The following is a 13,209-nucleotide window of genomic DNA, read 5'->3' on the forward strand; positions in this document are numbered from 1 at the left end:
CAAGAGGAGATGGGCACCTAAGCAAAGTTTGGTGGTCTCTCACATTTTAACTTTTAGTAAATTTTAGTGATTTTAGTGCTATTTTATTAAATTTATGTTACAATAACAGAGATTCCAAGTCTGAAAATTTAACCAATATCAAATTGGTTACCAATTAAAAATTAAATCTTTAAGCTAAACATGAACTAAGAGGGACAATGTCTGTAAAACCTTTTGTCTGCCTCACTGTAGCTGTGGCAGTACTTACGACTACACCCAAATCTCAAAGTCTTCCTTCCATGTTCCATAAACCCAGAGGCACAACAAAGGCTATATGATCCAGTCCCATCTAAAGAGATATGAAACAGGAGAGGTAAAGTTCACACTCTACCTAAAAACATTTAGAAGAGGAAAAATCTACAAAGCCAGATGTAATAATGTGCTAAATCAGATTATAAGAAGCAGACAAAATCACAACTTTAGTCAATGTGTCATCTATCCCAGGTGACTAATAAATTATTTGTATGAAGTTAAAATTGAGCTTTGAGAAAATATGAAATAAATCCAATGCCCTATTTTATGTAATTTTATCAGACAGACCACATTAGGGTTCTATTATGTATAGCTCTTGGTTGAAGTAATTGACCAGTATCCTTATAAATTAATCAACTGAGGTAATACTGTCTCGGTTGTCGTCATTTGCTACTAATCTACATTTAGAATTCATTTTAACTTTTCAAGCCTCTTGAAATAGGTTCATCAAATTTATGTATTTTTTCTTCAAATTATATGAGTAACTATGTTTGTATACAAAAGCCTGTAAGGTAAACATGCTCCATTTTTTAAATGGCATTATTGTGTGCACTGTCATTTCATTGTAATTTCTTGGTAAAATGCTAATCAGATCCAATGATAATGGTCTTCATTCTTCTTGGTAGGAAGTTTTACCCTTGCAGTCTGAATATATGTACACCATTGAAGTTTAAACTGTTACAGAACTTCAAAACCAATTGGCCAAAATATAGTTAATATTTAATAATTAACTTTTTCAAAAGGACCATTGTGGTTCTTGTGTTCTTCCTACATCTTTAATACTCAGATTTGTTTAATTTGTTTAATTTCTGATTATGAAACCTAATTTATTAAAGTCCCATAAGTACCTATTGTCTCTTCCCCAGTATAAACCTTAATAAATGACTAATTTAACTAACTGTGCTTTATCTGCACTAAAATATCCGAGATTTTTTATCACCTTTTATCTTTCTATCTATATTCCTTGACCTGCATTGTCACCTTTAATTTTTCACAGTGAAAACAATAAAATAACTTTTAGAAGTTTTGTTCAAGATTATTTTTGAATTTTACTTTTTGAAGTTTCCTACTACACTCTATTATGTCTAACTCTGAAATAGCTGATGTCCAACTCTTTTAAGGCAGGGGTTAAAAACGCCTATATTTTGGGGTGTCTGTTCAATGAGTTGATGTGTTTAAATCATGTTTCATAATGCTCTAGAAATGCTAGTTCTCTTACCCCAACTATTGAACCATCGTAGAGTTCTTAAAAAGCAACTCATATGAAAATTTTTTCCTTCAAATAAAATTGTAATCCAAGTCCTCCAGAGGCATAAATAGAAAATGTGTCCAGTCTAAAAATATGTGTTTGGAAAACCCAAATCCTAGGTTAGCCTCCAAAGCAAGAACTATTTTTCAAAAAGAAGAAAGTGATGGTAACAAGACACATTTTAAAAAGTCGGTACAATTACCCTTACAGGATTATCATAGATACTAAATGTAGGTATACCTCGTGAAAAAGCATGCTATATATAAAATTTAAAATAATAATAATAAAAAAAACTGACAAGCTTAAGGTTGTTTGGGGGAAAGAGCGCTCTCATCAACAAAGAATCCCCCATAGCATTCCTGGCAAGCAAGATGCACATAGAGAGCATTTAATTTATAAAATTGTAATAAGCATGCTATTTCAGGAACATATCTATTGAAGGTAAGGCAACACACCTACCTGCACATGACTAGCCATAATGATTTTAGACCTCATTCTTGCACTTCTGAATGATCTCTTGGCAAATTTCATTGCACAAAGTGTAAAGCAGGTTATTGTATATCAATCCACTTATTCAACAGAAAGTAAGTAAGCACTTACTGTGTGTCATAGTTCTAAGCCCTACAGGTGAAGCAGTAAATAATACCTCCAAAAAATCTCTACCTTTGTTGATCTTGTACTTAAATAATACCTCCAAAAAATCTCTACCTTTGTTGAGTTCATGTTCTTGACGAACTTCAATTAAGTCAAAATGTATACACCTTCCTCCCAAGCACCAAATCTGGTGCTTAAACCAAAGAGGAGGGGAATCGTGGGACTCTTTTTGGAGTAGATATTGGGTCTTTATACCTCATATTTGCTTATGAACTTAAATGCAATGCTTATTTAAGATAAGTAACAAAGGTAAGCACCTTTCTTATCCTAGGTTTCAGTCTCCTCATCTGTATGATGAAAGGTCCTCTGGTATTGAAACACTAGGCTCGAGGAATTGATTAATGTCTACCCACAAAAGCCAAGCCTTTTGCCAGCAAATAAATAATGGCTAATTGATGAGACTTCTCCATGATTCCATGGTATTTCATCAGAAACATCCATCACAATGGAATTTAATTTAGTTACTGTGGCTATGCAGACTTGGCATAAAAACAACTAGTCCCTTTGGAAGATTAATTTTTTATTGTTCATCAGATAGTTAAGTTGTCATGTACATTTTGACACAGTGAGAAGGTTAAATCAACCTTATAATACACTGTTTCTGGTCAGTTGGTTTGATCAAACCATACTAGAAACACAAAGACCAAGAAGACATCAGACTCCTAAAAAATTTCTTCTTCCAATGATTGTTAAAGCCAAGATTGTACTTTCAACAGCACTATGAGATAAGTAGGGTTTTGTGTTTTATTTATAAAAAAGAAACCACTTCAATGCTGTTTCAAGGACAAAAGTTGCCTACAAAACACAAAATCAGGTTTATTCAAGGCCACCAAGTGAACCAGTATCTGCAACTGAGATATGGTTTTCATTGAAGATGGTAAACAATGCAGAGAACTATTATTTGGAAATTAAACAAAAGAATCCATTCTTCATAGGATGGAAGTAATGTGTTTTTCTTTTTTCCAGCAGATGAGTTATTTTGAGTTTGTAATGAAAACAAAATCTTATTTCCTTAGCTATTTCCCATTATGTGGCTTTTATACTTTCATATACCAGCACATGCTTATTAAAAAACCAAATCAAAGATCACTTTAAATCACTGGTTGATTCTCTTTTGCAAATAAAATGGAATGCACAGGTATATGAAAATAGCATTCCATAAACTAAGCAATCCATAATCAAAATCAGATTGTAACTGTGGTGCTATTGTCAGCCTTGCCTAAATCATACCATTTTATTTAAGCACTCAGATAATTTTTCTCAGCTCAGTAAGTAGGTGGATGTTAGCAGCTAAGGTCATCAAAAAGATTTACTTTAAAATAAATTAAACAGTTCAGAGCATCACCCTCTCCGTGGTATAAAGTGTGCCTTGCTTTGAACATGCATATAAAATTTCATTAAAGTGCAACATAAAAGTTTTACATTAGAGGAACCCAGTGCTGGACCTTTGTTTAACAGTCATGATAATTTATGGTGTGGATCTGCTACAGTTAAGTAGAAAAACAGGCTTCTCATGATGAAATACAAGTCAGAAAGGCTGAAACTCAAGGAAGGCTGGAGGAATCCCAACCCTCTGACCACTCAATTCTTCTTCAGATTTTTGTCACACATTTGTCTTTTAAAGTTCTCTGTACGGACTGAGACACAATTCCATTCCATTAACTCCTGTACCCCAATGCCTCCCAAGTTGTTTTTCAGTTCTAATTATGTCTTAGAATTCATAGAAATTCTATTTTTAAAATAGCACTGATAAATAATATGGGTTCTCATTTTGTCTTTTCCTATTAAGCTTCTTTTGTAACCATTGTTCTTTCTCTTTACCTTCTGCAAGAGACCAGACTGATTAAGAGACCTTCAAAAAGTACTTAAAACATAATCAAACAAAAAAGCAGAGGTCCAGCATTATCTTAGAATTTACTAAGCAACTATCTTTAAAAGAGAGGAACATTTGCATAGACCACTCTTTGAGCTGATGGTGCTCTAAACATCAATCAACAGATATGTATTGAGCACCTGTAAAGGGAAAGGCACTGTGCTAGATGATGCGAGAGGGCAATACATAAACAACTTGTTCCAACAGAGGTGACACAGTAAAAGCAGCAATACAGACAAGTCCTTAGACCAGGGGTAGGGAATGTCTGGTCCTCAAAATCATTTGGTCTGGCCCTGCCAAGGCCTCACCAAAAAGAAACAGCTCCAGTCATCATGGTAGGGGTGACTTAATTAAATGTTTGAACAAATATAGCAGGCTAATTTTTAAGTTGATAATTTTTTAAAATATATCTTTATTGATTTCAGAGAGAGGAAAGGAGAGGGAGAGAGAGAGATAGAAACATCAATGATGAGAGAGTCATTGATCGGCTTCCTAGCCCGCAACCCGGGCATGTGCCCTGACCGAGAATCGAACCCCGATTGCCTGGATCCTAGGTTGATGCTCAACCACTGAGCCACACCCGGCCGGGCTTAAGCTGATAATTTTGTATGGCCCATGAATGATATTATAAATATCCAAGTGGCCCTTGGCAGAAAAAAGGTTCCCCACCCCTGCCTTAGACCATTCACTTGCTGTCTAAATTTAGGCAAGGCACTTAACCTCTCTGAACTTCAGTTTTCTCATCTAAAAATGGAGCTATAATACCAGTCCTAAAATACCAACAAGGTTATTGTGAGGAACAAATAAAATAATAGATGTGGTAAGTTACAAAGCTTTGGAAAGAAATATTATCCACCTCCTATCCCCAGCTTTGAGGCTCCAAATCAACCAGACAAATATATCATGGTCTTCTTCAGATTCAGATAACAAATCTTCAAAATTAGAGCATTAAAATTTAAATGGACAGTTCCCAAGGTCTTGAGTTTTGCCTCATATATATTTGCCATTGATATGTTTTCATTAAAGGGGCATCCGTAAAAGAAGTGCTAAGAGATTGTATCAGTACGTAAGTTGTTCTTTTTTAAAATTAAAAGGAAAAAGCAGAATTTCATGGTTAGTCAATTACATGGCAATTCCACAGATTTTTTTTTTACAACAGTATAAAATACACAATCTAATCCATTTGTTTCAGTGAAAGCTAAATGCTTGAGCCCACACTGTTACAGTAAATAATAGTAAGTGAGGTTTTATGGAAAGACACCTGACTTGGAAATTGGAAGATGTGGATTTCTGACCTAATGAGGCTGTATGAACTTGGGTGAGTCAAACAATCTCTCTAGGGCTGTTTATCTGTAAAATAGGAATAAGACCTGCACATTCGAATTCACAATGACAGAATGGTATAACATATGAGACAGGATTCTGAATGTTGGAAAGGCTTTGATAAAATGTCAGTTGTTGATGGTACAGGCTCTAGGGTCAGCTCCCTCTACACTTGAACTTGGATTGCATCACTGAGTTCCTAGTGATTTCATTACTTCATCTGTAAAATAGAGACCATTACAGGTCCTATCTCATACAATTTTCTGAAGGCTAAAGTGAGATTGAATATTTAAAGCACTAGCTACTCAGTGATGCTTAGGGCACAAAGTAATAATACTCAAATAATAGTAGCAATGATGATGATGTTCTAAGACACACAAGTGAAACACACACACACACACACACAAACACACACTCCTCAAAAAGGTTTCTCCAAGTTATGGCCTTCAGTTGTGGGGGGTTTGTTGTTTGTTTTTTTGTGGGTTTGTTTTTTCTTTTTTTGCTTTTTTGTTTTGTTTTGTTTTAATGTTTAAAGTTTTTTTCAATTACAGTTTGCATTCAACATTATTTTGTATTAGTTTCAGGCATACAGGACAGTGGTCTACTCAGCAATACATTTCTTTCTCTCATCACTAAACAAGTTTTTAAAATCTCTTTATCTTACAGCAATCAGAAAAAAAGAAGACAAAATGAAAAATGTAGTAGTCACTGTACCAATTAGAAGCTCATAGGGCTAAAGCTCCTAGATTGTTCTAGAGATGGCCATTTTATTGGACTTTTACAATTTTGAAATTGCATTAAATATGTACAAATTTTGCGTGCAAGAAATAGTCTTAGCTAAGAATAAAGGGCATGAAATAAAGGTTCAGCACATTAAAGACATTTCTATTCAACAATAATTAGCATGTTTAAATACAATATAATTTTTATCCATCTACAAAATGCTTAAATGTTTGGAATCTTGTTTATGTCTATAATGACAGATTCATTTTTGAGGCAGTCATTTTCACTCTTGGTTTGTATATTTTAAAGTTGTTAAATGCTTGACTGAATCATTAGCAAAACAATTCATGTATCATTAAACTGATTTCCAACATGAGATAATTTTTTTCCTTGTCTAATAGACATGCTTTTTAAGATTTACTGAGATAGCTTTTGTTCTTTGAGAGGTTTTGGGGAGCTGTGGAGGAGACCTGATCACTAGCTAATTTTAGTGCCTTGAGTCTCACCTCTCCACATACTCCCTTAAGAAACTCAATCTCAAATGGTTTGGTGAGTGAATGCTCAAACACAGTGAAGAATGCATATTGTACTGGCAAAGGAAACAGACCATAGATCATCTCCATTTGACTGGAATACAAACAGAGGAGAAGGGGGAAAGATAAATGGATGGAGGTAGAGACTGAGAAATCCTGGCAACCTGTAGGCCTTAGTCAAAAGAGGACCCTGCCCTCCACTTCCACATTTCTACTACCCCCAGGTTGGAGAAGGTTCTGTTATCTCATCCATAAACAGGCCCGTTCCACAGTTGCAGAGGGTTGCAGTTAAGGGGGCCTCCAAAGACTCTGTGTGCATAGAGCAGCAGGGCTGCTGCAGTGCAAGGGCCATTCTGGGCTTGAGCTGAAACAGTTCACTTTTGTCTGGAGAGCTGGGTCTCCGCCCCCTGCAAGGTTGAGAAAAACTGGAGAAAGTGTGGGTTGCTGGGGCAGGCCCTGGGGGCTGCCTTCACTGGAGGAGGAGAAGCCTGGCCTGCACATGGCCCCTTCCCAGCATTGACAGCCCCACATAGACCTTTGAACTTTCTATTTATATAACAGTTTAGTGAGTTTAAGTCTCTTCCTGTATAACTGCCTGTTTGCAAGTTTGCCTCTAATTAGGATACTTGTGAGACATAACATAAAAACTACATACAATTGATGTAGTCCTTCACAGTGAGAAGTAGGCCACTGTCACAGTTGCTTAACTACAATTTCCACTAGGCTTTTTAACGTTTTGATTTTCCTATCATGGTGGTTTTCTTTTGTTTGTTTGTTTTATTTTTAAGAATATGCCCCTTTCTCTCTCCTTCTCTTTCTTTTTACTAATAAAAGGAAGATAAGCATCCCCACAAAGGACCTTGGCCTGTCACAAAGCAATAGCTAATCAATATTGGAGAGCAGTGCTTACAGGACTGAAAGCTGGGCAGTTTGTGGGCCCTCTAATTTTGCCCTCCCAAACAGGGATTAATGACATTGCAATTGCTTGTAAACAAGCCCACTAGCCACATGATCTCCAGACACCTCAACAATTCATTTACTGGGTTACCACAGGGAAGTCAATGGAATGATTTAAAGGATAACATTTTATGTTTTATCTTGTTTTCTTTTTTTTAAGAGCAAGTCGTGTCTTTGGTGAGCACAGACAGACATCTGTTCCTTCCTCTTCTTTCACAGAATGGTTCATATTAAATTCAGACTCAGGTGAACATTGCTCATTCATCCAGGAATCTTAAAGAACTTGAGCTTTGGCCCTTTAATCGAGTCCAGAGCATGAACCATTAAGATATTCTTGTAGTTTGTGAAATCTGGGGCTATGTTCTGTTAGGCCTTGAGCACTCCCAGACAGGGCACATACTCACACTGCAGTACCATTCATGCCCCATCCTTTTCATTTGCATTCATTCTGACAAATGTATCTGTTTATAAGTGGGCATGTACTTTTTGTGTACTATAATGCAGTGATTATAAATAATACATGTTTGTGTATGTAAAAATCTTTCTTCATTAATTCTAGGAAAATGAGTTTGTTTTTAGCTGACCTGATCCACTTACTATCAGGCATCTAGGGGTACAGTAGAGATAGCTCTGAGCTTTCTGTTCCACAAGTGAATGTTGGGAAAAGGTCCAATGTAAATGAGACCCTTAACTTGGTCGGTACCTTTTTCCTCCTTGGGCCTCCTTGGGCCTCCTGGGGAGTTGGAGGTGGCTGTGGATGCCAGCACTGTAAGCAGCTACTTACTCCGCAGGAGAGGAAGTCAACATATAATGAACATATAATTGGCATGCTCCGGGTGTCCAAAGTGAGTTGGGAAAGGTACAGATTTCCATTTAAGGCAATGTAAGGTTTTTACTTCATGCACTATTGTCACAATTATTTTCCTCTTCTTTGTGGGGATGTACAAAACACAGAAGTACAACCGCAATACACATGTTTACACACAGATGCATAAAGAATCTTGTCCTTCACAAGCAAACAGCAAGAAGGAGAAAAATTCCTGAAATATGTGCACATAGGGAAAAGGCTGGCTTCTTTATGCAGATGTGTTATACTAATTCATTGGTATTTCACACAATATCCATAGAGTGTCCAAGCCTGCACGTTTCTTAAGTAATGTGGCATAGTTAGGGATCTGGAGAAAAAAGGTTTTGCATTTTTTTAAATGTAAGAAAAGATAGTCTCGAAAAAGAGTGTGTGTGTATCTTTCTGGGGGAAAAAAATGAAATGTAAAAGACCCCATCCCCTTTAAATATGCAGCTGCATGTGCTTAACATTAAATTGAAATTAAAATAATATAATAAACACGTTTTTTAAAATGGAACACTTTGTAAATGTTTAGCATTTTAACTATATCTACAAAATCAATTATAACAATGTCTGTTAAATTAATAATGTTACCCACAGTATATTTTAGGCAAATTGTATGCAAATACTAATGCTGTGGTTATCAGTTGTCTGTAAAATAAATTGGTGAAGGAGAGTAAAGGCTGTGTGCAGGAGCATGATATTTAATTAAGCAGTAATTGTATTGTGATCTTTACTTTTAAATAACAGTGTGGTTATTAAAAAATTGTAACTGTTTTTCTGCAGAGGTGATAAAACTCTGCATCCTCTAGAAATGCATTATAGATTAATAGTGATATAACATAATGTATGGCTTCAAGGATTGACTTGGAATTGCTGTAAAATAAAATTTATTTAAGTTCTGATGATATCTGATTTGCAAGTAACAGAGTTATGATTGGCATAATGAAGGTATTGGCTAACTGTGTGACCCTTTTATAAAGAAGGAAATTGCCTAAAATATTATATCAAGCATTCATAGCCAACGGCTGCTAGTAGTTTAACATTGCAAAAGATTTTCCATTATGGGTTGGTACTACAGATTATTCTAAGTACGTTTTAAAAGGCAATAACCAAGAGTGCAATTCTAAATAGCTGTCGCTGTGCCCTTACCCCATGTAGTTCCATATGCTGTAGGGGAAGTTGATATGTTAAAATGTGAAAAAGTAAAAATGGTAATGTTTGTGGCAGAAGGTGAAGTTTTTTGATTTTTTTTTAAAGTTAATAGATATGTATATCAGCATTTAGGCACACACGTGCACATCATTTCGAGAGGACCAAGTTTCCGTTCCCAAGTCAGTTTTGTGCCATCCTTCAAAAACCTCTCAGCGACAAGTTTAAGGTATTTTGGGAAGAGCTGAGTAAAGCTTTGAATCTGAGATAGGTGCCCATTACAGAAACCTGCAGCTTCCTCCCAGTGGGGGGCGGACAGGGGTCCAGACGGTAATAAAATGTGCACTGACGTCTGAGCGGTAGACCTCAGGGGCCAACTTCAAAAGCCGTTAGTCTTGAAAGCCAAATGTCAAAGTTTGTGAGACCTGGGGCCCCACGCTTAGACCCCTGAAGCCGCGGCTTCGCGTTCAAGTAGGAGGACCTTGGGCTGAGTGGGTGGAAAGGAAGCTGTGCGCCCGGGTGGGTCCAGAGACTAAGGTGAGGGGCTGGTGTCAGAGGAGGAAGCAGAGGGTAGCAGATGGCACCTTGTCGCTTGCCTGTTACCAAGGGCGGCCACCCACTGGCGTTGAGTACCTGGAAAGTTAAGGCATTTCAGGTTGGTCGTATCGTGTGAGATTCAGTTCTCGGTAGGCGTCAGATCCGATTTGGGCCAAATGCAACTCTTTTGACTTGGAACCTGAAGCTACGATTTGGGGAGCTGCATCCCTCTCTGTACCTTAACCTCCATCCACCGTGGAACCCAACCTAGGTAGGAGTCGTGGTGCTGGGGGTAGAGATGCCCGAGAGCAACTGGCGGTGCGTCCCGGGCTCCCCCACCACAGCCCCCGCTCCTCTTAACAAAGGCGAAAAGCCCAGCCCCAGCCTGGGGACCTGTGCAGGAAAGGTGAAGACAAAAGTGAAAACCTACCAGTGCTGCTCCAACTCCCAGTCCCTGAAAAAGTCGAATAGATCCATAGCGGCCAGGCGGTACCGGCGAGCGGGTGTCGGTCACTGCTTGCGGCAGGTTGGCGCCGCTCTCAGCTCCCCGGCCCTGCTGCACTCCCGCACATTTAAAAGTGCCCGGACCGCATTAGCGGTGGCGGCGGGCACCTGACGTGCAGGGTGCTGCACTCCGCAGCGGTGGCACGCCGTGGGCAACTGCCTGGCCGCTCACTTACGACCTTCGGTCCTCAGCTGTGCACGCGTCCAGCAGTGGGATGCCGTGGTGGCAGCCACCTTGGGCTTGGGCAAGCGGAGCCGCCCGCCTGGCAGGCTGCGGATTGGCGGCAGGAGTGGCAGGGGCAGTGGCCGAGCGCGGCACGGCAGCCGGGGCGGCGGCGGCAGCTGCACAGGCAGCAGCACAGGCGGCAGCAGCAGCAGCCGAGGCAGCATCACACACTTACACACTCACAGGGGGCGGAGCCTAGACAGCCCAAAGCCGGGACAAGGGACCACCACGTTATCATCCCCGTACCCGGGCTGCTTTGAAGAGGACCCCTCTCTGTCAAAATGAGCTGGTGGGAGCGCTCAGCAGAGCTGAAGAGCAGGCTAAACACATCGGAAACGCAGTTCCACAGATGTGGGAGGGATTGGAAGGGCGAAGACTCAGGCTTACAACCCCCGCCCACACCCAGTACTTGTAGTTACTATTTGAAACCAGTGAAACCTGGGCGCAGAACTTGACGAAAAATTTGGTGCACTCTGTGCCCTCCTCTGGGGATGGGGCTACACCACACCACAGATGCCAGGAGCACACCTCCCGGCGGAGGACACTCCAACGGACCCTGGAACCCAGCAAACATCCCTCAGGCCCACAGCACAGAGTACTGGGGGCCAGAAAGGAGAACGCAGTCACCTTCACAGTCCCTACCTCACCACATGACAACACCCACAACAACTTGACCAGAATGCACCCAATTTTTCCTCAAGTTCACGGCCCAGGTTTCACTAGACTGCAAGGGTAGACAGGAATTACTGCCTTCATGTACTCTTTCCAGTTGGGATTAAGACTCAGTAAACCTGGGTTGTTACAACCTTCCACATACCATTATCATGTGCCTTGTACAAAGGACTTCTGCACTTTCATCCTATCAGAAATCACAAAACCACTGGGGATGTTCCCACTATCTCACCCACTGCCTGCCAGTTTCCCTTCTAGTCATAGAATCTTATCTCTCTCCATTTGCAGTAGCCTTCCTCCCATCAACTTCCTTTAGTGGTACAGGACCTGCTGGATCCCATTAGCCTATAACCTCCAAAAACACTTTCTTGCCTCCTATGGGAGAACAAACACACTGCTTCTTGAATTTCAGGAGTCTCATTTCCATTCTTCATGTAATACACAGGGAATACTATTGGCACATTACTGAAATCATAAGGCTACGACTATCTTAGGAAGAGCAGGAGAATGAGCACTAACAGAACACATTGCCAATTCTGTGTGACTCTGAGCAAGTCACTTCTCTGGCATTCATTTTCCCCAACCCCAAAAGGAGGCTTTATCTAGCTGCCATCTGGCTCTTACTGTTCTGGCATTCATTGATTTCTATTTAAATATGCTTCTCTAATATTATCTCATATTCTCAAAATCATCCAAATACATTTTCTTTAATTTTTTTCCCCCACAAGAAACTGAGAATGAGATATTACTTTGCTCATGATCTGACATTTCTGCAACTCTACCATTTAGTGAGGTTTTCTCACATGTTTACTTGTTTTGCCTACAACCAGGTTGTTAACAAATACTAGTTCACTACAAATCAACCAATGGACAGCCAGCCAAGGAAAGACATTTCAAATTGCCTTGTTAATTTCACTATTTGTAACTGCTCTGGTCAAAGACTCTGAGGCTTAAGAACTATTGGCAAAAATGGTGCTGAGGATTTTCAAACTACCTCTGTGCCTTGATCATTACACGAGTTCTACTGTTCAGCCCTAGACTGTAAGCCCTTAAAATGGCATACACTGCCCTATTCAGATCCTGTCCCCCACCCCCAACCTTTATGCCCTCAGTAAATGATTCTCAAATTGGATTTGATTGCTAATAATGATTGTTGTCAGGGCAAGTGTTTGGTCTGCTTGAAAATCCTTAGAGGAAAACCAGAACATCTGCAATTAACATTTAAATGATGATTATGGTAACTTTGTTTCTGATTCACTTTTCTCACCAGATTATATTGATTGAAGAAAGACAGAAAAATAAGTGGTAGATAAAGAGTAAATTTCCAACAGAAATGAAGCTGCTCCTTTAAGAGTTCCAGACCCCCATCACCCCACTGGTATACTTTCTTCCCAATCAGTACAAGGACCAAGCAGAAACAGAAGAAACCAGCAAGAGGCAGCACTCTGAACAGAAGTGCCTGCGGGAAGGACAGAAGAGACAAGTGGTGCTGGCTGCTGCTTCAAAAGTAGGGCAGGAGCTTTCCCTTCCTGAGACCAAAACCAATCAGTAAGGTTGTACTGGGTGGAAGGAGCTCAGACTCCCAGCTATATTCCTGGAACACGGATGAAGCTTAGAGAGGCAGCACTGTGGAGGCCAGGCTGTCTCAGGCCAGCCAGTCAGCCAGCC

General features: G+C 39.7%; 1 protein-coding gene across 6 annotated transcripts in view; it reads right to left on the reverse strand.

The window, feature by feature from the left end:
• The window catches only part of AFF2 (ALF transcription elongation factor 2), a 393,556-nt gene extending 382,461 nt beyond the window's left edge, over positions 1 to 11,095 (reverse strand). For all 6 annotated transcript variants that reach the window (XR_013998027.1, XM_081125977.1, XM_081125975.1 and 3 more), the window contains exon 1: positions 10,570 to 11,095. Coding sequence is in view for 5 of the 6 variants with exons in the window: in XM_081125977.1 (XP_080982103.1) it covers positions 10,570 to 10,616 (47 nt within the window). In the remaining variant the exon portion in view is untranslated. The remainder of the gene's footprint in view (positions 1 to 10,569) is intronic.
• Positions 11,096 to 13,209: the final 2,114 nt, after the last annotated feature.

Source organism: Miniopterus schreibersii (assembly GCF_964146895.1).
Source record: "Miniopterus schreibersii genome assembly, chromosome: X".
In the NCBI taxonomy this organism is placed as follows: Eukaryota; Metazoa; Chordata; class Mammalia; order Chiroptera; family Miniopteridae; genus Miniopterus; species Miniopterus schreibersii.